This window comes from Monodon monoceros, unplaced genomic scaffold (assembly GCF_005190385.1).
Source record: "Monodon monoceros isolate NGI ecotype Baffin Bay Population unplaced genomic scaffold, NGI_Narwhal_1 Super_Scaffold_6, whole genome shotgun sequence".
In the NCBI taxonomy this organism is placed as follows: Eukaryota; Metazoa; Chordata; class Mammalia; order Artiodactyla; family Monodontidae; genus Monodon; species Monodon monoceros.
Window position 1 is genome coordinate 55,010,389 of NW_021703783.1, and position 24,855 is coordinate 55,035,243.

Sequence of the window (24,855 nt, forward strand, 5' to 3'; positions counted from 1 at the left end):
ACGCAAAACAATACAGATGAATCTCACAGACAACATGTTGAGCAAAAGAAGCTGGAGTTCAGACTTTACTTTCTATTTAAAAAAAGTTCAAGAAGGGGTAAAATAAATCTATGGTCATAGAAATCAGAAGAATGGTTACCTTTGGGGAGGTATTTGCTGAAGGGCAGTGGCGTACTGGTAAATGTTTCACAACCAGCACTCCAAAAAAAGCCCTGATTTTATAGAATTTGCCTATTTCTATGATGTAAATCCTTAAATACCCCCAGTGTGGTGGATTTCAAGTTACCAACTTGATGTCACTGAGCACGAAGTTGGGAAGAGATGGATATGTATATAGTCTGCTCTGGCAAGTCGGTGAGCTCCAACTCCAGCCGCCCCGGGGGGTAACATGAAGGGGTGTTCTGGTGTGCTGGAAATGCTCTATATCTTGATCTGGACAGTGCTTGCTATCCAGGTAGTGAATACTTAAGATTTGTTCACTTTATTGTGTGTATACTATACCTTGATATAAAGTAAAATGTAAAAATGCCTGTGAGAGCTACAAAGGGAAAAGCACTTATAACTATTTCCCAGAGGAAGATTCAGAGACGTACCAGAGATTCAATGGCTGGAAAGGCAGCATTCAGATCTTCTTGTCCTCACAACAGAGAGAAAAAGAAACACTATTAGTAGACACTGGCATAAACAGACAAGAGACGGTGACTCTTTTAGCTGGGCCACTCTCAACCTTCCAACATGAGGCTTAATTCGATCTTACCACCAATGGTTGATACATCACACAAGACAGAGTGTTGCTTCTGAAAAGCCTAGACGCACTGCCTTAACTAACTATGGTCCTGTTACTTAGAGATTATTATTCCACTGGGTGGCTCCAGATGAATGCTTTAAGCACAGTACCACCTGAACACAATGATCAGACAGGAAAAAGCATCAATGTAAACAATGTTACTTTTATTTTGAGGAAAAATGCACATTCATCTAATTTCCTTGTGTCCCTGAAATCTTAAATATGTTCAATATGACTGGAAGATCTCTGTGATCTAGCTAAATGACACATTTTAATAGGACAGCTGCTCTTAACACAGCACTCATGTTTAAAGTTACAAATCCAAAACAAAATTTTAAAGGGGTTTGACCAATGATGACTTGACACATCTACAGACTTATTTCTTCCTGATCTGGCAGTACAGGACAATAGAAAATATCAGACCAAGTACCTAGAAAATAAGAGGATTAACATGGAATTTAAAGTAAAACACTAGAGATATTATAAATAAAAAGAACATTGTATATGAAAAGATTCTGGCTACTGACAATTCGAATGTTATTTATCTAAGTCATCTCTCTTCCTGGGAAATTAGAGACTCTAACATTGAGAAAACGCTCAGTATTTTTGTGTTTCAATCAGGGTTTTCAGCTAGCAGTCCGCCTCTAACTGGCCCTATTTGATTGTGCAGTAGCAGCTGTCACTGAAGCAACCCACCCTTTTGGAATACACACACCCTTCTGTAGGGCATGGCCATGGAACTCTGGGGAACTCAGGCCTCTGGGTCTAAAGATGCCTACTGCTTCTATGAAAGCTTATAATCATCTGGTTTAGATCATCCACATAAAAATCAAGGAGTCTAGAATTTCTCTTGCCATATTTTTAGGCATCGCCAAGAGGAATGAAAGAAAAAGTAACCCTTTTCTTAAAAAGCTTCTAAATTGAAGGGGAATGGCATCATTCAGGAATTTCCTTTGAAGTGAAAATGTACAGCTGAAAATCTGGGGCATAATTTCCATCTCATTAAGTGGCTCTCCCAAGAATGAGGGACCCCAGCACTTGCCCTAATTGGCTCTAAAGTTGGTGAGTGGCATGCTGTGGCTTTGATGTAGAAATGACAGAACCTGTGTGTATTGCAGATAGAAAGTTTCCTCTCCACCAGCCTCCTCTGAGGGGAGTCAGGGAGAGGATGACCTGCCATTTATGCTGAGTCATCTCCAGCGCTCCTACTGTACGGAGATGTCCTGCTTACTAATTCTTTCCCGGAAATGCCTTTCAAATGAGAACTGCTGCCCAATATTTTTTCCTTCAAAAAAATAAAAAATACTGAGGGACTTCCTTGGCCATCCAGTGGTTAAGACTTTGCCTTCCAATGCAGGGGATGCGGGCTCGATCCCTGGTCGGGAGCTAAGATCCCACATGCCTCGTGGCCAAAAAACCAAAAAGAAAACAGAAGCAATATTGTAACAAATTCAATAAAGACTTTAAAAATAGTGCAAGTCAAAAACTCTTTAAAAAAAATATTGACACCAATTCTTTGCAAAAGTAATGACTTTCATTCAGAATGTTCTAAAAGTCATTCTTTTTGAATGACCGGAGAAAATGTTACAATTTAGTCTTTTGCTTTGGTCCCAAGCCTTAAGTCTGGGAGATGAGTATCAGGAAAGAATCACGAAAATGGGCAAAACAGTGGGATAAGGCAGCTATCATCTTTTACTGTCACATCCGTGAAATAGAAGCCCAGCTTGCATCAGCAGACTAGACAGTTAATACCATACTTTCTTGCATTTCACTGCCTCTGAAAAGAAAATGTATCATTGTTCGTAAAAATAGGTAATAATTAAAAGAGATTCATCCTATAGTAATGGATGCTAAGACTCAGGATAAACTTGCTAAGTAATGTACACGTGCTCCCCATATTCTGAAGCCATCTAAAAAATGTAAAATTATTTTTTCTCTCTTTTAACTGCTCCATTCCTGGGACCATTCCTGGGTCCATTCCTGGGACCTCCTGTCAGGATAAGTTTTATCCTACAAAGTGGTGACTATCAGTGTCAATGGCTTTTTTTTTTTTTCCTTAATTAAAGTGAGGAGAGAAAGTGCTGATCATTTTTTGTGCTTGTAAGTTGCTGTAGTCAAATAAGGAGAGATATGATAGTCTGGTTAATGCAGAATAATGAGAATTCCAGTGTCTATAGATAACATTTTCTTACAAAATAAAGCATTTTGCATAGATTTCTAGCATCCTACCTGAGAAGAATCCCTCAGGTATATGTTCTTAACAGAGCCTTGACAAAAGCTATTGGCCATTCCATCAGAGCCTATGCCTAAACAGACTAACGCCAATGATGTAAACGTCAGAGGGTGGGTTTTTTCATATGATATTTTTCTATGGAGATAGTTTTAAGTGTATTTTCTGCAGGGAGATATTTGCTTTGTTTGCTTCTTAAAAATATTTATTAGAAGTATTTTTCTGTCTATATATCTTTATGTTTTCTTGAATTTGAAGTTGGGGAAAAGAGAATGTAGACGGGCCTAAGTGTTAGGCAACTAGTATTAAGACTGTAAGACAGACTGATGGACATTTTTTGGATACGTTTTTATAGAATAGCTATCTTAGCTATAGACTATTTTCAAAGCTATTTTTTAAAGTAAAAGTGAGAGGGAATACAAAATGATTTTTCTTTCTCCTCAAATCCCAGAGGGAGGGCAGATTTTCTATTGAGAGAGTGAATGAAAAATTTCAAACAGTTCTTTGAACCAACTATCGTATCTACATAAAGTCTACAAATCACACTTAACTGGCATAACTTGAAATGGTTAGAGTTTGTGATATTACCATGTAAGTTCTATACCTAAAAATTCCTCTATGAAAGGTTTTCAGTAAGGTATTTTCATATATATATATATATATATATATCTTTAGAACAACCAATAGAATATCTAAATATATAACAAATATATATATGGAGTATACCAATTTCATAAAATACTGAAATGCTATTCCTCTTGTAATCTTATTTTCCATCAGATGTCTTTAGATTCTTGGCAATGTCTTTGGCTATGATATGAGAGACATCAACTTTCCCAGCTGATTATGTCCTTTTTTCCCCGGCTTTGCTTTTGAGAAGCTTCTTAAAAGCATCTGTGGGTTGTGGCCAAAGTCAATTGTCTGAATTTGAGTCTAAGATGGAATGTGACACTTATATTGACACTTACATTGAATACCTCAATTATTTTTTTTAATAAATTTATTTTATTTTTGGCTGTGTTGGGGTCATCGTTGCTGCATGTGGGCTTTATCTAGTTGCGGTGAGCAGGGGCTACTCTTGGTTGCGGTGCGCGGGCTTCTCATTGCAGTGGCTTCTCTTGTTGCGGAGCATGGACTCTAGACGCAAGGGTTTCATTAGTTGTGGCACATGGGCTCAGTAATTGTGGCTCAAAGGCTCTAGAGTGCAGGCTCAGTAGTTGTGGCACACAGGCTTAGTTGCTCCGTGGCATGTGGGATCTTCCCAGACCAGGGCTCGAACCCGTGTCCCCTGCATTGGCAGGCAAATTCTTAAACACTGTGCCACCAGGGAAGCCCTGAATACCTCACTTAAAGCTGGCTCATTTAAAGTCTACTTTACCAACACATGTGTGTGTTTTAGTTTATGGATGTGTGAGTACATATGTGTGATTGCTCACTTACATCCACAGCCATTAACTCATATTTCTAAATTAGCATAAACCCAAAATACAAAGCAGAGAAACAAAGGACATTTTACAGTGGGTAGAATTGAGAGAAACAGACCTAACGCACAGCACCATTTGACTTTGGTCATATATCGGACATAAAGGAAGACAGTCGCATCTACAAACAGAAAATGCTTCATATTTGGACCTATTCGTTTGGGCTACAAGGAGGTCATGCTTAATAGCCCAATTTGCTTCTCATAGTTCCAGCCCTTTCTCTTATGGTTGGCTGAGAAATTCCACCGGTAACCTAAATGACCACTTAGGACACTAAATTGCTTCAATCTCAGCTAAAGTTACTCTCTGACAGTGATGTGGCACAAGTAAGAGGTAAAAGCTACCAGAAAACCCAAGGAGAACGTTGTACAATATTTCATGAGAGTGAAGTAAAACTCACTTAGCTGAGCAAACCAGCCCGCAGAGGCGTTAACTAGGGAGACACCTCACATCGTTAGGATTCTTGCCAATGCCCTGAAGTGGACTGGTGAGTGAATTTGACTCGCTTGATATCTAAATTAGCAAGATCTGGGATGTTTACAAAAACACTTCCCTGAAATAGCTTTATTTCATCTTTTTGCAAAGAATTTCAGGCCACGTTAAAAAAAAAAAATCCTTCAGGTTCCGAAAACACCATGCCAGAAGAGTCTAGCAAGATAAAAATCCTATACAGCATTTTTTTTCAAAGTCAATAATCAAATTGATGAGAGTAAATGCAGAAACCTCAAGCAGAGCGTCCTTAAACAGTTCTCCAAGTGAGTCCATAGTCCTTACAGTGAGAAAATCAAAGTCAACTGTCTAGTTTTTAGAACCTGTTAGATTTCTCTAGACTAGAATAGCAGGAAAACAGTTCTCCACACTCTTGAGCTCAGTTTTTATTTTCTATTTCAAAATCAGAAAGAGGGATAAAAACTTGTAAAGCTTGTGTTTTTATTTTGTTTGGTGCTTCTTCTAACTTCAGGAAACATTAACCCTTATGCTAGTTTTCAATGGGAAAAGGATATCTGGGACTAAGAACCGCGTGGAAGTTAATTCAACTTCTTCCCCCAGGAGAGAGATCATTCAGAAATAATAGCTTCTGCCCTGCCAACTTCCTAAGACTATAATCCCCTCCCCAGACCCAAGGCCAGTAGAGGCAGATGCTGGGCCTTGGGCACTTGGTACCCAGTGCTTTTCTGAAGCACCTGGTTTTTATTTGGCTCTTCATAAATATTTGTTAGAAAAATTAATGAGCAAACAAGGGAATAAACAAAGAATTAATAATGCAAGATAATACTATACCTCAACAGCTGCCAGTCCAAACGCTAGTCCAATAACTATGGAAAGACTTCTTGAAAATAAGCATCTTATCAAAGAAAAGCATGACTGTTAAAAACATTAAAAAATTACCTTTAGTCAAATTTTGACCTTATTTTAGTACAGTACAAATTTTTATTTATTGGGCTAACTTTTTACATTGCTATCAAGGAACATACTCAACAGAAAGGAACTGGATTATTCCCGCCACTCCAAGCTCCTTCCCCCCTCCAAAAGGTTATAACTGTTGTGGTTTGTTCATACATTAGGAAGCATTTGAGGAACAAAGTTTTGCTTCAACTACCTAATTACTGAATCTAGGGCTATTTAGTTATAAATACTCATTTTATCCTAACTTCTGATTGTTCATTTTAGAGCTGTTATCACCTTGACTGTGTATTTTTTAGGTTTGTAACCTGCAGCAGAGAGTTCCCTCGTTGAGGTTTCAGCTAATTATAGTGTAGATTTTCATTTTTTTAATGATTTTTTAAAAAAATTTTATTTATTTTTTGGCATGTTGGGTCTTCGTTGCTGTTCGTGGGCTTTCTCTAGTTGCAGCGAGCAGGGGCTACTGTTCGTTGTGGTGCGCAGGCTTCTCATTGCAATGGCTTCTCTTGTTGCAGAGCACAGGCTCTAGGCACGCGGGCTTCAGTAGTTGTGGCACACGGGCTCAGTAGTTGTGGCACACGGGCTCAGTAGTTGTGGCTCACGGACTCTAGAGTGCAGGCTCAGTAGTTGTGGTGCACAGGCTTAGTTGCTCCGTGGCATGTGGCATCTTCCTGGACCAGGGATTGAACCCATGTTCCCTGCATTGGCAGGTGGATTCTTAACCACTGAGCCACCAGGGAAGTCCCTACATTTTCATTTTTAAAACAAGGTTTTTTTCAAAAATCCCTTAATATGTGTCAGGGTTATTTTTACCTCAAAGAGGAAAAAAAATCATTATGTCCACTGTTATGCTCTTACTTTAGACAAAAAAGAGAATTTAGAAATTTGTCTCTCTGCCACATTTTTAAACATTTATTCAAACCAGCATGAAATTTCAAGCTTAACATATTTTAGACCAGACCTAAAAATTTCAACAATTGTAAATTATATGAATAATTTTAAAAATGGAAAAATAATATACAATATAATAGTGTTATTGTCTGTATTGCCAGAAAGTATATCATCCCTACGATGGTCTTATATGTGCAAAGGGCTAACAAAATATTGCTATTTGTTAAATAAAATAAAAGTTCTCCGTGAGGTTAATACAGTCTCTTCCCCTTCATTCCTGAATGTAATGGGTTTCTCCATTCTCATCTGATACAAAGTGGTAAACATTAGAGGAAATTATTACATCATCTAAGATTAACTATGAGATTAATGGTATCTACTGAGTCACATTCATTATATTTTAGGGGTTTTCTCCCCCTCCCCCTCTAGATAACCAGGTTATCTTGGCAAAAGGGAGGGGAAAAGAGAAATGTGAATTATGGCCATTCCAGATTTCTTATTTTTCCAGACTTCTTGCAAGTGACACAAGGCAGATGGAAGTCTTTCATGAATTTATGATCTTCCTTTTGGGAAACTGGTGCAGCTATAAGTCTATCTTCAGCTGAATTATGTGTGAATTTGGGGGAATATCTATTATTTTTCAGGATAATGCTAGGGCATTTCAAAATCTATCCTGAGGAAACACATCTTTGAGTTGAATCTTTAACAGGACACAGATAGCAATCTACAATTTAATTTACTAATTTCCTCATTATCCTAAGTGGAAACTACATTTGTTTACACCATAGTTATTTCCCCTCCTCCTTGTGGATATTGCGTCCCTAAAATTACATAGAGAGGAGGAGAGCAGGGAGGAATATAAAAATTAATAATAAAAACTTTTAGTGATATTACTTTGATGATGAAAAGACATGGTAGCTCTGTAATCTGGTAGATAACTTCTCCCCCATGTGTTACTTTAAATACTAGTAACAGCAATTTCCCTTCAGAACAGTCTCCTTTATTTTGATAAAATTAGTAAAAGGGATGTGATAGTCAACAGGTGAGACGTTTCCCCTGAGATACTTTCTATTTCCTAATATATAATTAACCTCAGTAGCCATTACTAAACCAATGCTAGATTGAAAATATTCTTTAGGGATTACAGAAATTAACTCACTGAACTATAATAGCTTTCATGTATCTCTCCCTCATCTAGCCTATAATCTCCTAGAGGGTCCACAAGCATGTCTGATTCCAGCAAGGGTCTGTCTGACACCTAGTAAGCAGCAAAGAATAACAGCAAATAAATGAAACATTAATATCAACGGTCATTTCTGTACACTTCCCTTCCAGGCAGAAGGAACAAATTATGTAAAGCCCTATGGTAAGAGACATATCATGTCCTGCAGGAAGCTGTATCTTGAACCCCAAAGACTGAGTTAAATGGGGTCCCATCATATCTTGTGCCTGGTCCTATCCAAGAAATACCAATAGTTCATTGGATTGAAGTTGCCTACTTATCTTTCTCTCTTCCCTATTAAAGCATTCACTCTGTGAGTGCAGACATTGCGCCCTATTTAGGAATGGATCTCCAGCAGCTGGTGAAAGGCCAGTACATAGGAAGTGGTCAATAAATATTTGATGAATTAAGGAATAATAAGAAATATAACATCCACATATTAACATTCGCAAGTGACATAAATACGTCATCTTTACAACACGTGAAAGACAAACCTAAGTTTTTCTCTTTTTTTTTGGCTGCACCAAGTGGCAAGTGGGATCTTAGTTTCCAGACTAGGGATGTGCCCCCTGCAGTGGAAGCACAGAGTCGTAACCACTGGACCACCAGGGAAGTCCCCCAAGTTTTTCAATTGACTTTAAAGGCATGAGGCAACTTCTCAATTGGAGCAGTAATTAGGCAAATTGGTACGTACACTTAACAACCAGAGCGGAAACCTCTAAAGCCCAAGTTATTTCTTTACACCCAATACAATTACTTAAGAGAAACTTTGATTAGAAAAAGAAAGCTTTACTTTGAAAATTAAAGTGAAAATATAGATTTCTAAGACCTATGTTAAAATAGAAAAATAGAGGACGATAATGATTAAAGTCACCAAAGAGAGGACAAAATAAACTTTTATCTGTTAGCTTGTACTTTGCCTCCCCTTGCAGTAGAATGTTTCTTTGATCTACTAAAGTTGAATTTAAATGATGCCAGACTCACAGAAGAAATAAAATACTTTCATTTTTATATCTACTTTTATCTTTAAATAAGGATTTTTTTTTTATTTGGGAAATTCCTGGGACTTTTATCTCATGATTCCCATTGTAATTGCTGCAATTTAATATTTTGTGGAGACTTTCATTGTGGAAAAAAAAAAAACAACAGAAGCACTTACTGTGCCAAATTTGATTTGTTCTCACCTGTTTGTAAATAGTTTTTCCATCATACTTTGTACAAGAAGAATCTGATGCACCTGGACATTCACATGACTTGTAATAGTATTGAAAATTATTTCCCCAATCAGAAGCTCCATTGATCAAACCACAACATTTTAACTGTTTGATGAAAAGTAGATATGAAAAACAGTCACGAGAGAAGACAAAAACATTGTCAATACATTGACTCACATTCTTCTGAAACCACTATTAAGATGTTTCTTATACTAGCATATCGTATAAGTCACCTCACCTAACTCCCTGAATGAAGAAACAAAAATGAAGGAATCTTCCATTTTGGTCTTCATGTTAATGAAGGAAAAAATAGAGTTTCAGATGAAAAAGTCTGAAGAACTTGGAGAGAATATAAAAAACTCACCTTCTAGTTCTTAATGAAAAAAGAGGGGGGCAGAATCAGATTTACGCTTCTTAGGTCTTAGAAAAGAAGCTTCCAGAGAGTTCATGAGAGAGTCAAGGTCTCTTTAAAGAACTTTTACTCAAAAAAGATGAGAGGTTTGAAAAGTGAAGTTTCTATCTCATGACCTTTGATCACTTTTGGAGGAGAGGGGGAAAAGAATGAGAGGCATCTCAAAGGCCAAAGAAGATGCTTAGTGGACCTTCCATGAGACTGAATTTTACACGGACATCTGTAAAACAGCTAAGGGGTGAAAATGATGAATGAAACTCTTAGAATAATGTCGGGAAGGTTAAGGCTCAAAATAAACCAAAACATGGGGAAACACTAAGGAAAGTTGTGATCATGTTTGGGGAAGTAAAACAAGAAAGGGATAAGCCCAATGACTCAGAGTAATGGCACATAATATTATTAGATGAAAGAGAGAGGTCATTATCTCATCTTGCCCTATTTGCTTTAATTAGAGAGAAAACTTCTCATGCAGAAAGGTAGAAAAAAATTGCAGAAAATAGAACCAAGACTGGGTGTTTTTCTAAGGCTCAAGTGCATTGCAACGGTAGGCTATTGAAAGGACTTACACTTACTGGCTGGTGACCACGTTACCCATGTTACTTAAACCTCTCTGTGCCACAGTTTCTTCATCTGTAAAATACAGATAATAATAGTTGCTAATGATAGTATCTAATTCATAGAGTTGTTGGAAAGATAAAAATAGAATACCCATGTGAAGATATGAACTGTTTAGCCCAATGCCTGGCTTGTAGAAAGTACTCAACACATGTTAACTGTCATCATTGTTGTTTTTGTTTTGTGTTTATTGTTGTTGTTTCCTTTGTGCTCTAACATGAACATGATCTGTTCAACACTGATATCAGTACTTTAGATAACATTATAGAAAGTGTCTTTTCAACTCTGTAGTTGATATAGAGCTGGGAGTGATGATTAATACATTGGAGAACAAAATGGAGTTCCAAAAATAGTTCAAACAATGGACTTAAACTAACAGGTTCAACTGTGGCAGATATAAAGTCTTGTGCTTTAGCTCAAAGATTTACTTGCACAAATGTATGACTCATTAGACATTCACGTGACAAAGAGCTGGAGATTTCTGATGGTCTCAAGGTCAATCAGTATTAGCAAAGAGAGTAATCTTGAAACAACTTCCTTTCTTGTTTCCATGGTAGACATAATTAATTGCTCACTCTTTCTGATTAAATAATCTTGAATGATATTGATACAGACACTCCAGATCAAAAAGAATATGTCCCACTATATACACTCACAGATCAATCCATTTTTGGAATACAGTATTCCTTAGGGAGGTATAGAGACACACTTACAAAAGACAGAGCAGGAGGTAGAAAGGCTAAACTTGGTATAATATCTAGTCACCAGATCAGATGTGGGAGCAGTTGGGGAAGAGGTTGGTCAGGATGCATTGAAAGTGTGATAGCAGTTGGATGAACAAGGCACTGTTCAGTGAATGATACAACCATCTCTAGACAAGTAGTCATCACTAAGAATTCAAGAGAGGCACATTCCACTAGTACGTTAGCAGAGAATTTCTGTGGGAATTCCCTGAAAACCAAAAAGAAAGCCACTTAGTATCTACAAATTGTCTATGTGTGATGGGGCCCCAGGTCACCTAGCCAGAGTCTGGGGTAGGATTCTTTTTCCAAAAGAAAAAGAAAAGAAAATCCTTGTGGATATACATTTAAAACAAACAAACAAAAACAGAATAGACAATAAAAGAGAACCATAGTCCTGGGAACCCAAGGAGCTTCAGGCACAGAATTTGTGTACAAGAGCAGAAGTAATTCAGAATTGTGCTACATCAAACAGAACATTTAAAACCCTATGGTTGGCACTAAGCCCTGGGATACCAGGGACAACGTGCAACAAGTGTGATGCAGGACCCAACCCAGAGACCCAGTGGTTACCTGTAGTACATTTTGCCCTAGATCAGCAAGCAGGGAAGATCAAGGATGCTTGGTCCCACCCAGTGGAGAAACTGAGTTGCCTAAATTCTTCCTGCTTTTAAACTTGGATTAATCTGGACTCTAAAGTGGGAATAATCCTGGAGGAGAGAGGATCAAGGAGTACAGCTCTGGGGGAGCTAGGAAAAACACAACATAGAGGAAGTTAAACAGAGACTAACTCATATCAGGTTTCAGCTCCTGGAAATGATGCTTTAAGCAGAATTTTTACAAGCTGGGGTCTATCCAAATAGGAACTGGGGAATGCTCTGGGAAAAAATGTCATCTGATAAATAGTTCAAGAAACAAGTTCAAAATCAAAGCTTTTAGAAGTCATACGAGAAGCCATTTTCAAAGAAAAAATTGCAATATGTAGAAGTAGATATTTTTTCCTCTGCAATTCCAGAAGGAAGAACTAAGACTAAATGATATAAATTCCAGGGAGGAAGACTTTGTTTCAAATTAAGAAAGAACACATTAATCATCAGACTTAGATGTAAAGGGAAGGGATGGAATGGGCAAACATGGGCAAACTTTCAGCTCTTCAATATTTAATTAGACGGTGTATGAACATAAACATAAAATACTTCAATTAATGAGAAGTCAGGTTAAATGTCCTGTAAAATCTAGCTCCCCTCTAAGATTAGGAGGATTTCTATGACATACGTGAAATAAATGCTACACGTGGTTAATATGATGGAAATTCTGAGTAAAGAAGGTGTGGTTGGGAGGAGTTTCACAGAGCAATACTTTAGTCAAACCTCAAAGCACATGTAGTATTTGTAAAGAAAGAACAGTAGTAAGTACATTCCAAGGATGAGGAATGATGCAGAGGCAGGAAGGCAGATTTGTTTAAGAGATCCTGAGAAGACAAACCTGGTTGGACTAGAGTGCTTTCTTCATGGAGTAGTATTTAGTAAAGTTAAAATATTAGGTAGGATCCAGATAGTAGAATACCTTCAATACCTGCCCAAACTTTGACTTTACCCTGAAGACAGTGAAGTAGCCAAAGTAAATACATACATACATATATACTGGAAGGGCTACTGTACTGCTTAAAAAGAATTAGTGAGTCAGACAGATCTGTATTCAAATTCCAACCCCATCACTTGTTAGCTGTCAGACCTCTCGAAGTCGTAATCCCCTCATCTGTCTAATGAAGATGAGGATAACGATATTATCCATCTCATAGAGTTGTTGTGAGAATTAAATGAGCTACTGAATGTAAATCTGGTACATGCTAAGTAGCAATAAATGATAGCTATAATTAATTTTATGAGAGAAGGGTGGGCATGGAGGCAGAGAAGGAGAGAGAGAGAAACTCCAAGCATCCCAAACACACTATCCTTCTAAATGGTAAATATTAAAATCCTTATTGATCTGGCTCAATCGAGGCTCAATCTTTCATAAACATATCTTCTTAATCTCTGTCCTATGCTGCTTCAGAACTTCGTAAGAAGGTGGGAAAAAAATTAGAAATATTCCTGGATTTTTCTTATGGCATAGTGACAGAATAATCAGTCAAAATCTGCAGAAGGGAGAGACATGTTTCAATCTTTAAAGAATACACCTGTTAAAAATTAAGTAAACAGACAACTATGTCCAACTCTCCAGATAACCTACAAGCTCTAATTACCTTTTCTTGAATTTCAGAAAAGGCTTTCTGGAATAGTTTTCCATTTGTTGCACTCAAAAGATGTACATTAGTCTGGAGAGTCTCTTTAAGAGCACGTTCAGTCTGAAAATTGAAAAGTATTGTTAAATTATTCATGCCAGAAGGTAGCATGTCAATTTTTCAGACTTTTCCAAGATTATTAAGTATCATACGTGTACACACCTTAGATTTGTTAGTAGCTCCTACGATACCTGCCACCACTTGCAGAAGTAGGATCAGAATCAATCCTATGAAAAACTGAAAGAAAAGAAAAGGAATATATACCACACCCAGTACATTCAGTAACATCTAGGGACATGTTGCCACCATGCTTCTTTCTGCAGTTGGGATCATATTACAGTTGGAGTATTAACCATGCTCTTCATTTACTCCATCCTTTGCCTCATGAATCAAAATTGGGGTCATTACTACTCAGAAACATTTTCTCCAAAGACTGACTAAGGAAAATGGTTAAAACTAAAATCGATTGATAGGACTGTATGCATCGGTATGATGTTGAATGGAGGGAAGTTTGAAAACTTAGATGAAGTTATTTGAATATGATCTTTCTCGTCCTTCATCAAACACAAACTCAAACTTCAAGACAAACTTCAGAACTGAATACAAAACAACATCTCTACCACTATTAGAATCACCTGGGGTCTTGTTATAAATATAGAGTCCTGAAATCTGCCTCAGCTCTACTGAATCCTACTTGTGGAGGATCCCACAAATTAGTTTTTTTGTTAAAACAAGTTCCTCAAGTAATTAAATTCCCCAAATTGCAAATGAGGCCTTATTAATCAAAAAGCAACCACCAGGGATGCTATTAGAGTCCTATTAAAACTCTATCTTTACCTTCCCTCATAATCAACCATCAGTTAAAAATTATTTGTTCAGGGACTAACACAATACTACTTTTATCAGAGAAACAAGTTTAGATGAGCTCTGATAAACTCATGTCAGATTTCTATCTAGTAAATACTTGATGAATTTTTCTAATATTTTTTTCTATACCCATTTATGATTTTCTACTGTATATGTGTTAAAAGTGAATATCTGTGGGTTATCCCAACCCAATCTATCCTTGAAGCTTTCTAAGGGACAAATTTGATTATCCCACACCCTTACAATTTTCTTAGCATGGACTATGATTTGACTGTAGCCCACACCCAGACCAGTCTTCCATTATTTACTGAAAGTAGCCCTTGCACTCTCTAGCCATACCCAAGGCTTTGCAGTTCCCCAAACATGCTAGCATTGTACTGCCAGGTCCTCTCCCTGGAAAGCTCTTCACACACTCACCCATACAAACACCTTACTCACTTCTGCTTCTGGCTTGAAAGTTCCCTTCTCTATCCTTGCCCTTCTCTTCTTGGGCCACATTCACTGTTGCTAATTGTTTACTTGTCAGTCTTCCCTAATGGGTTCTAATTGTTTTCATATCTATGTATCTTTTAGCACAGTATCTGGCACATAGCAGGTACTTAGTAATTGAATGAATGACTGAATGAATAACTAAAATTTGTCTTCTCTCACAGTATCCTCTAATCTAAGATAAATATATTAGCTTCCACAACCAAACCCTCTAAACAAAAGTGAGAGAGTTTCATCAATCTTGGCAAGTCCTTTGGACGGACAATGGGGGTGGGAGATAATCCTTAAAGTCTGAAGGTTGGGTATTGGGATTTTTCGGGAAAACTCACCAAAACAAGCACAAACTGGTTTTCTTTCATGGCACCAAAGCATCCCAGGAAACCCAGAATCATGATGGTAACACCCACAACAATCAAGATATTCACAGCAATATAGGGGTTAATGGTAGCAGCCCCAGGACTGAGAATCTGAAAATGAAAAAGATCAATGACAGAAAATCCCTTTTCTTGATGTTTTTTATTCAACAAATATCCACTGGGTAACTACTGTTGTGCCAGGCCCTGTTCTAGGACCTTGAGATACCTCAAGGATGTAAACAAGCAAAAATTCCTGCCTTCAAGGCACTTACATTCTATTCTATCGAGGTATTACTTGTCCAGATAATGTTTCCAATTTTATATTTTTTGAAGATGATATATTGGACGTTGGACGGAAGAAATGAAATAGGCTTTTAAAACATCAATTATTCTAAAAAGCTTAGAAGGACCGGTAGTTTCACCCATGATGTGATCTTTGATTTGCATATTTTGTGTTTTATACCTGACAGTAGCATCATAAAGCATGTTTTTATGGCAGTTTATTTATGTAAATTATAAAGCCTAAGTTCCTCAAACAGATAGACTCAACAATATGAGTGAATCTCAAAAACATTTCATTGAGCTAAATAAACCATATTCAAAAGAGTGATTGCTGTATGATTCCATTCATATGGCATTCAAGAATAGGTAAATCTATGCAAAAATAAACACATTGGTCCTAATCAAACTTACAAGCTTTTGCATAACGAAGGAAACCATAAACAAAATGAAAAGGCAACCTATGGAATGGAAGAAAACATTGCAGACAATGCGACTCACAAGGGATGAATTTCCAAAATATACAAACAGCTCATGCAACTCAACAACAAAAAAAACAAACAACCCAATCAAAAAATGGGCAGAAGAGCTAAATAGACATTTCTTCAAAGAAGACATACAGATGCCTAACAGGCACATGAAAGGATGTTCAACATTGTTAATTATTAGAGAAATGTGAATCAAAACTACAATGAGGTACCGTCTCACACAGGTCAGAATGGTCATCATGAGAAAGTTTACAAAAAAACAAATGCCGGAGAGGGTATGGAGAAAAGGGAACCCTTCTACACTGTTGCTGGGAATGTAAGTTGGTGCAGTTACTATGGTAAACAGTGTGGAGGTTCCTCAAAAAACTAAAAATAGAGTTGTCATATGATCCAGCAATCCCACTCCTGGGCATATATCCAGCCAAAACTACAATTCAAAAAGATATATGCACCCCTACGTTCATAACAGCACTATTTACAATAGCCAAAACACGGAAACAACCTAAATGTCCATAGACAGATGAATGGATAAAGATGATGTAGTGTGTGTGTGTGTGTGTGTGTGTGTGTGTGTGTGTGTATGTATATAATGGAATATTACTCAGCCATCAAAAAGAATGAAATAATGCTATGTGCAGCAACATGCATGGACCTAGAGATTATCATATTAAGTGAAGTAAGTCAGAAAGAGAAAGACAAATACCATGTGACATATCATATGTGGATTCTAAAATATGACACAAATGAACTTTTATGAAACAGAAACAGACTCATAGAGAACAGACTTGTGGTTGCCAAGGGGGAGGGGGGTGGAGAAGGGAAGGACTGGGAATGTGGTATCAGCAGATGTAAACTATTATCTATAGAATGGATAAACAACTAGGTCCTACTGTATAGCACAGGTAGCTACATTCAATATTCTGTGATAAACCAGAATGGAAAAGAATATGAAAAAGAATATATATGCATGACTGAGTCACTCTGCTGTACAGCAGAAATTAACACAACATTGTAAATCAACTATATTTCAATTTTAAAAAGTATCCATTTGGGCAATAAATAAAAAAGAATAGGTAAATCTAAGCTATGATGATAGAAATCAGAGCAGTGTGGTCTTTGAGCAGAGTATAAAGGAAAGAAGGAACTGACTGCAACGGGATATGAAGGAACTTTTATGAGTTAATACAGATGCTTTGCATTTTGATTGTAATAGTGATTACATAGGTCTATACATTTGCCAAAACAAAGAAAAATTTAAACTAAGAAAATAAAATAAGTCTAGTTTCTAATATTTCTTATCAAGTCTATCTCCTTGTTCCCAGGAAGTATAGTCTGTAGAGTCTTCCAGAGACTCTTTATTTTGACTGACTATATTTAGTAATGGGATATTAAGGAAAATATCCTAGGGCCCATTACGATGGGTTGGGCTACCCATTCTGCATAATTTGGTTCTTCTCTCCCCCACATGTATACTCTTCATCACTTTCATAACACCTAGCCTCAATCTATCTCTTGCTCTACAGGTATGTCCAGAAGTAAATCACAATTAAAAAGTGAAACCTTCTTCCTCTGTTATATTCGAGTGCTATGTGTAGCCCATCTACCTCTTATGATCTCTATCTACTGGGCTATTTCTAGGTAGAACACTAGGTCTAACACTAGCTCAGAGACTGCCTCTTGGAATCTGCTGCACAGCATGTAGACTAGCTCCTTTAACAAGAAATACCAAAATAAAAAACAAAACAAGCAAACAAACACATATTACTATTCATGATCTTTACATTTTTAAAGACTTTTAAAATCAACTCATAGCCTAGACAAAACCTTTATTTGATAATCAGGAGGAAGGAATATGCTAAAGTTGTAAGGGCACTAAAAACTAAAATCTATATTCCAGTCAGAGTCTTTATAAATAGCTAAGTTTCTAACCATAGAACAGTCAACTAACCCTACTGGGCTCCAGTTTCTCACTTACAAAGGTATCAGCCTCTGTGATACCTAAGGCTTCCTTTGTCTCTAAGAGTCTATGCTTACAGATGATGTTTCGATTTACATATTTAGAAAGCTGGGTTATGTCCTAAAGATTTTCTTTTTGTCTCTTTTTCAGGTTTTCTGTTTTTTTTTGTTGTTGTTGTTGGTTTGCTTGTTAAGACTGGAGCTAAGAAATCAGTTTTGTTAATAAACAGGCATGGTAACTGAGTCAAAATGGGTAATGACAAAAAAAAAACCCAAAAAAGCAGCATTAGAAACCCCGTTCTATCTACTCACCATCAAAGACTGCTTCACTAGCACATTGTGGCCAATGCAGGAAAACCCTAAGGTATCTAAGACAGTTTAAGCCTCAATGGCTGAGTTATGAAGACTTGGTTAGTCAGTCCACATATAGAAACAGTAGGTCAAATACCTACCAGTGAGACCTGGATAGTGCGGCCAGCACTTATTTGGCAGGTAATGAGGCACTTCTCTGAGACTGATCTGGGCAGAGTGACCCACTGCCAGAGTGGCCAGAAAGCCATGTGTTGGCTACCTGAGGATCACTGCTTCAAGTCCAGCCCAACAAGTGGCTATTCTTATTCAGAAAAGAAATAGAAATCTGAGTTCAGGTATTTGTTCCAGGGGAGAGACAGCAGAGTTTTAAAAGCTGTCTTGGATGAACACTGTCTGTGTGTGTCTTAGAACAAGGGGAGAATTTCTACAGGAAGGGACATGGCTGAACTTTGAAGAAGAGGGCTTAGGGTCTTCTTTGGATTATAAAGGATCTCCTGGGACAAGGATGGTTGTGCATACGTTTTGCCTCATGCAGGGCTGAGTTCATCCTGATGGAGAACAAGGCATCCCTAAGAGACACTTTAGCACCAAAAGCTTTGCTAAAAGATGTTCATAAAGACATCCTGACATCCTTGTTTTCTGTGTTTGCACTCAGGTTTCTCCTTCTAAAACTTCTTCCTCTGTTTTTCCACTAGTAAAATTCAGTTTTCTGCACAGTCTTGATTCTTTGTCACTGACTTTGAATAAAAATAAATCAAGCCAATTTCACGTAAGTCAAGCTGGTTAAAATCGTCCTGGAAGATACTGACTTTTGTTTAGGGTTAGAGGCTGACAGAGCACAAGAGTCAAAATGTAACTAAAGATGCTGCCTAGCTCTATTAAATCATTCTTATCCCCAGATTCACAGTAACACCCTCTCAAGGACAACAGTTCTTTAATACATTCAATGTGTGTGATTTCTTAGACTAAACACCAAGTTTGTTTACCAGAAGCACTGGGGGGAAATAAAATGTTCCCATATCAAACAGAAATAAAATAAAATTTAAAAATAAAATACAGGCTGCACACACATCTTAAAAAGGCCAAAGCACCCTCTAAATCAATAGCTTTTAATCTCTGTGCTTAATTATGAGTCCCAAAGTCAAACATCAGCTTCTAAATGATTCTAAGAATCTTCAAATACTCTTCTAGGACTCAAATCCCAGAGTCCAAGGGCATCAAGAAGTCACAGATATATTTATATCACTATAAAACAACAAATGAAATCCTGATGGACTAGAATGTTACCAACTATTGCCACACCTATCCCCCATTCAAATTCTTCACCATGGTGAGGCACAGAATGAAGAGGCAGTGAATTGCCACTGTGATTCTCTGGGTTCTCTAATGGTAGAAAGCAAATTTTAAGGAAAAAGAAAAGAAAAGGAAAGACAGAAGAGAAAATAAAAGAAAGGGAAAGGGAAAAAGGAAAGGAAGGGAAAAGAAAGAGACGGAAGGAGAGAAGGAAGGGAAAAAAGGCAGGAAGGAAGGAAAGAAAGAAGGAAAAGGAGAGAAACAGTGAGAGAGCAAGAAAAAAAAGTCGAAAAAAACCAATTCTTTTAAAAAGGGAATCAGATCAGATGTCAATTTGCTTTTGCTTTTAATATTTCTTTCAACTAGGCTATGCCCAATGGCATGTAACTGCACCGTGGTATAAGTTTTAATAGAAAATGCATTACCTTATCTCTGTTTTAATAATATCTTAATAATTATTAAATAGGAATCAACATTCCTCTTAGAGAGGGAAACTTTATTTAGGCAAATACTTCGAAAGGGCCCTAGGAGTACATGTGAGCCTGAATAGTGGCAAGAGCCCAGATAACAAAGAACAAGGTAACTGCCCTGTGTGAGATAAGAATCGTAACTTGCGGGGCGGAACACCCCTGGGAAGAAGCGAGCTGGGAGAATGGAAGCCGGGGAGCCAGGAAATGGTGCCAGGCACTGTGTTAAGTGAAACTGACAGACCAACCCTCCCACATGCTCACCCTGCTCCCACCCACCACACACACAATCTTTCCACACCTGTGACACTGTGGTACAGAACAGAGACAGTGTGCATGGAATCCAAAGACCAGAGCTAGAATTAATTGTAGGAACTAAACTTCCTCCAGATCCACAGAAATCTTGGTAAGACCTTTGCCACCCATGGAACAGTGTGTGGTGGGGCACAGGGGATCATGCTAATCTTATCTTGATGTCAGGAGGCTGGACACTGCCGGTCAACTCCTGAGTTACACCGGTGACCAGCCTCTTGCTGTTACAAGGGGTTACCCTCAATACCAAGAGCCCCAAGTAATTACCAACTATCTTTGTACTTTGCTGCCTTTAAAACACAGATTCAAATTCTTCTTCTCCAAGAGAACCTCTCACCTTCTTTTCTTTTGGATCACTACCCCACCTTGGGAATCAGCCAAATTATTGTCAATACCTTGTACAAAAATTGCTCTTGGTGGGGAGGCAAGGTGGTCTATATCCTCTAGATAACTTCAGGCTGCACTTCAGCAAATAACGAAGGAGGCTAATTTCTGCTTTGGCCCCTTCCCACCTCCTCTTTCATTCCCATCTTCCTATTAGGGGAATAACATCTTCTCCATTCTCTAGAAGGATTGATCAATGCCTAGCACAGTGCCAGGCACATAGTGGGTAATTTTGATTAATTAAATTTAATTAAATTATAAAATCACAGATCAGCACAAATGATTACATGAGGCAGTTAAGGAAATGCTATAGAAATATTTTATTATTATTATTACTGTCATTACTTTCATCATTATAAGAGAAATAAACTACTTTGGCAGCGGAGAAACTTGTATTTATTTACCTCTGGACCATCTTTGCCTGCTCGTAGCCAAATTGCTACTGCCAGGATTGAGGCACCGCATAGCTGCAGAAAAAAGAAAAAAATGTTAAGAGTACGCCCAAGATAAACTACACCTCTAATTCCACACACCTCTAGCCATCTGGTAACAATGGTTTATCATTAATTCTACCATTACAACCTAAAAGACATAAATGAGGCATATTTATGTGTAGATAATTGCTAAAATGTTCTGTTGTAATTGGAAAGTTTGATAAGAATAATCTGTTTTCCATCCACTACAGGGGAGGGGAAAGATGGTTTTCCATGTTTCAACTCTTAACTGCGTTTCTGCTAGATTTTAACATATAAAAGATAAGTAATAACAGTTTAAAGACAAAATATCCTTATTGGGCCTCTGGGCTTGTCTTTGAGAAGCTGTCCTAGACCATAAAGGAAGGGAATAACTGATCAATCACCAAACGTTCCTTCAAGATTCAAGAAGTCAGGATGTGGAGGGAACAGCAGAACATTTGACAACATTTGCAGTTAAGCAACAAGGGTTTAAGACACTTTTTGTACCCAAATAAGCTCTTTTAAAAATAAGCTCTTTTAGGTAGTAAAGCTTACCTAGAGAAGAGGAACAATGAGGAACAGTATTTAAAGTCTTAAATTCCTTTAATGACTTTACCAGATTATTTAATTTGGACCAAGACCAACACATAAAATGTGAAACACATTTTACTTTAATGTAAGAAAAAAACCTTGTCTTTCAGCTTTGTTTTTGTTTTGTTTTGTTTTTTAAGGTATAGATGTTGTGGCCTCAAAAAAAAAAAAATCAAAGATCTATTATTAGATAGAGATGTTGAGAACAAGCTTGGTAACATACCAGACACAGCAGTAGACTTTGGAGGAGTTTCTAGACTATTCTGGCCTTAGGGTTCTCTGACAGAGAAATGCCTGAGTCCTCCAAACCCCATGACTTTGTAGTATCATTGCTTTCATGTATGTTTCGGCCATATGCCCAAAACCCCCAAACAGCAGTTTCACTTAACGGCTTCTCATTACGTTTGCTTTGGGAGTAGAGTCGGGGCTTTTGTGAAAGGAATAGGGAGTGCAAACAGCAGCTGAACCTATGCTCCCTAAAAGATCTCAAAATTCATCTAGGTTCAAGCCCTTTATTTCAGATTAAAGAAACTGGAATCCCAAATGATAACAACGGTCACATGGTGAAAATCCAGCAGCACTCCTAATCTAGCCCCACCCTTACTACATGCTTCAACTCCTGCAAAACAACAAATGCAATGGAAAACCAAAGCTTTTTACCAAAGAGCTCTTTGCCAAATCACCAAATCACCTATACAACTTAATTATCTTATAGGTGTGCACACGCATACAATATAAACTGCAAATCTTTGAATAAACAGCTTTAGAGCCTGAAAACTCTCCTTATTTCTTTTCCTCTTTTCCACTAAATCCTAATTTCATTTGCAGATGGAGATAAATGCTCATTTTAGTGGTTCTTTGTTAATAAATAAACCTGCAAGAATTTATATCAAATAATAATGAGACCCTCTGTGATTTTCAGTAATTTTGTAACAGTTGGATTTTTGTTTTTCCTTGTTCACTGGTATTTTTCTCCTTTCACAGGTAGATTTACATTGTTTGTCTTAATAGTCACTCTGGCTTTCAGCTTTAAATGAAAATAACATTATCTGAATAGCTATTATGATTATCATCTTAATCTGATGTTTTTATAAAACTATCGATGAGAATATTTTAAGAAATGTATCATAATTTTCTAATTAAATTAATTAAAAGTAATTGGTTTTCTATCAAGAACAGTCTAGAGCCATGATTGATACTAACCTGTTTTATCCCAATTGTTATAAGATTGATCATCATAATTGTTCTTTGAGTCCTTTCTCCAGTTTGGCTTTAAGGGTTTGCCCCTGATTTTTTTATAATGTTTTAAATAATTTGGAGTATGAATTAAGAAATAAGCATCTAGGTATGTCCTTCTTTCTGTTGATAAGGTTGTAAAAGGAAATTAGCTGATAAGTTAGGCCCCCAGGTTAGCCATCAGTGGACACTGCAGAACTTACTAGGCCTACTCCCCACTAGGCCTTTCTGGTTTCTCTTTGAAGAAAGTCACTGTTGTTGCCACTCAGCTCTCATGGGACATCCTTCTTTTTATGAAATTAGGATGCAGTTGGTCTGAGCCAGCATTCTAAGAAATTACGTAATTGATGTTTGCTTATGAATATACTATGGACTGAATTATGTGCCCCTAAATTCATATGATGAAACCCTAATCCCCAATGTGGCTGTATTTTGAGATAAGTACCCAAAGTGGAGGCCAGACTCAGGGTGAGCATCTCCCTCCAGCCCCACAGATTCCTTGTCCCACGAGGCCAGAGGAGAATAAGAGTAGGACTAAAATACTATCACACCAGATTCCAATATTTTTAAATTAAAAATCAATATGATTGTTGGAATTGGGAAAACAGCATTAATTGAATTATTATTGTGTGTCAGTCCTTGGTCACAGGCTTTCATAAAGTATCTTAGTTAATCTTCACCATTGACCCTGCTGCGTAAAATTACCATCCTCGTTTAACAAGTGCAGAGACTGAGGCAAAGAAAAATCAAGGAACATGTTCCAGGCCACAAAGAAATGTAGATTCAGGATTTGAATCTCAGTCTGCCTGTTTCTTCAAAATCAGCTTTCCATTCTTCTAATTTATGATAGAAGAATTTCTGTCTTATCATAATTCTTGCCATTTTATTTCTTCCTCTGTTTCAAAATCCAAATTGGAATTTATTCATCACTGCAGAGTGGTTTCATACTCCTGACTCATAAAAAAGCCTGTACAATGATGGCTGAAATGTCTGTTTCTTAAACATTTATTTAGCATTATTCTGAGTTCTTTATATGTATTAAACCATCTGAACTTCACAACAACCCATGAAGTAGATATTACTACTATCACAATTTTACAGCTAAGGAACTATAAAGCACAGAGAGGTTAACCAATTTCCCCAGGGCCACACAGCTGGTGGTGAAGGAGCTGAGGTTCAGCTCTTAGCCTCTGGGCTCCAGTGTCTTTGTCACTGTTTAAGTTCCAAGCTGACTGCATAGTGGCAGGCAACCATTGTATTTACAAAATTCACACATTTCATCCATAGTCAAGTCTATCTTGGGGGATTTCATCAATCAGAATGAAATATAATTGCACCTTATTTTTCAGTTATCCCGTCTCATAGTTATGTCTGCTCTGCTTCAACTCTCTTCATTGCGCTCGGCACAACCAATCTAGCGTCCCAGGTACCATATAAAATACAACGATGACATTGAAATGCTGGTTCTTGAACTCTCTCAATGCCTGACTTCCTTCTGCTCTCTTCAAAACTCTTCATGGTTGGCTTCCTTCAGTTGCTAACACCTTTGGCTTTACAGCTTGTCTCCTTCTCACCTTCCCCCATTTGGGTTTGGTAATGTTACATCACTCTGCTTTCCTTCATAAAGAGCCAGCCTTTCCACAGCTCTCTGCCTCTGGCAATGGTTCCACTGAATCTGTGGGCTAAAGGCCCTGTGTTCCATGCTTACCCAGACCCCTAAGATGCTCCAAGCACCCACAACACTCCCATGCCTGACTTATCTAAGAGGAGCATAAGAAAATGTGGACAGTTTATCTGTTTTGACACAAGACTCAGAGAAATAGGTTTTGCACCTATGATTTACCTAATTCACTCTATTTGCACCTCTAATTCACTCTAATTTGCATCAAACTCTAGCATGAGTGATTAGGAATGATTTTTGCTTTCTCACGTTTTTCTTCAATTACTAATTCTAACAAATAGAAATCACTGTGTATTTATGTGGCATATCTCAAGTTCTCTCACAAAAGAAACTGGTATGTTTAGCTTAAATAACCGTATGCATACTTTAGAGATATTCCAACATCTGGCCCTACTTTACAAAGGCTTAG

The 24,855-nt window shown here is 37.5% G+C and overlaps 1 protein-coding gene across 1 annotated transcript; it reads right to left on the reverse strand.

Annotated features, from left to right (window-relative positions):
* Nucleotides 1-1,163: 1,163 nt before the first annotated feature.
* On the reverse strand, nucleotides 1,164-24,467 carry TSPAN8 (tetraspanin 8). The gene is made up of 8 exons (XM_029206721.1): nucleotides 24,369-24,467; nucleotides 20,888-20,950; nucleotides 14,966-15,103; nucleotides 13,443-13,517; nucleotides 13,242-13,343; nucleotides 9,200-9,334; nucleotides 5,780-5,863; nucleotides 1,164-1,217 (listed from the first exon to the last, which is right to left on the reverse strand). Exons 1-8 carry the CDS (start codon nucleotides 24,465-24,467, stop codon nucleotides 1,164-1,166), a joined length of 750 nt encoding a protein of 249 aa, XP_029062554.1.
* Between the last annotated feature and the right edge of the window lie 388 nt (nucleotides 24,468-24,855).

Excerpts from the sequence above, each read along its gene's own strand:
- TSPAN8 (XM_029206721.1), bottom strand. The coding sequence starts at position 24,467 with ATGGAACACAGGGCCTTTAGCCCACAGATTCAGTGGAACCATTGCCAG. Across the intron at positions 9,335-13,241 it reads TTTCTGAAATTCAAGAAAAG|TTAAAATGTTGTGGTTTGAT; the intron begins GTAATTAGAGCT and ends TTCATCAAACAG. Across the intron at positions 1,218-5,779 it reads TTGGACTGGCAGCTGTTGAG|GTACTTGGTCTGATATTTTC; the intron begins GTATAGTATTAT and ends CTTATTTTCTAG.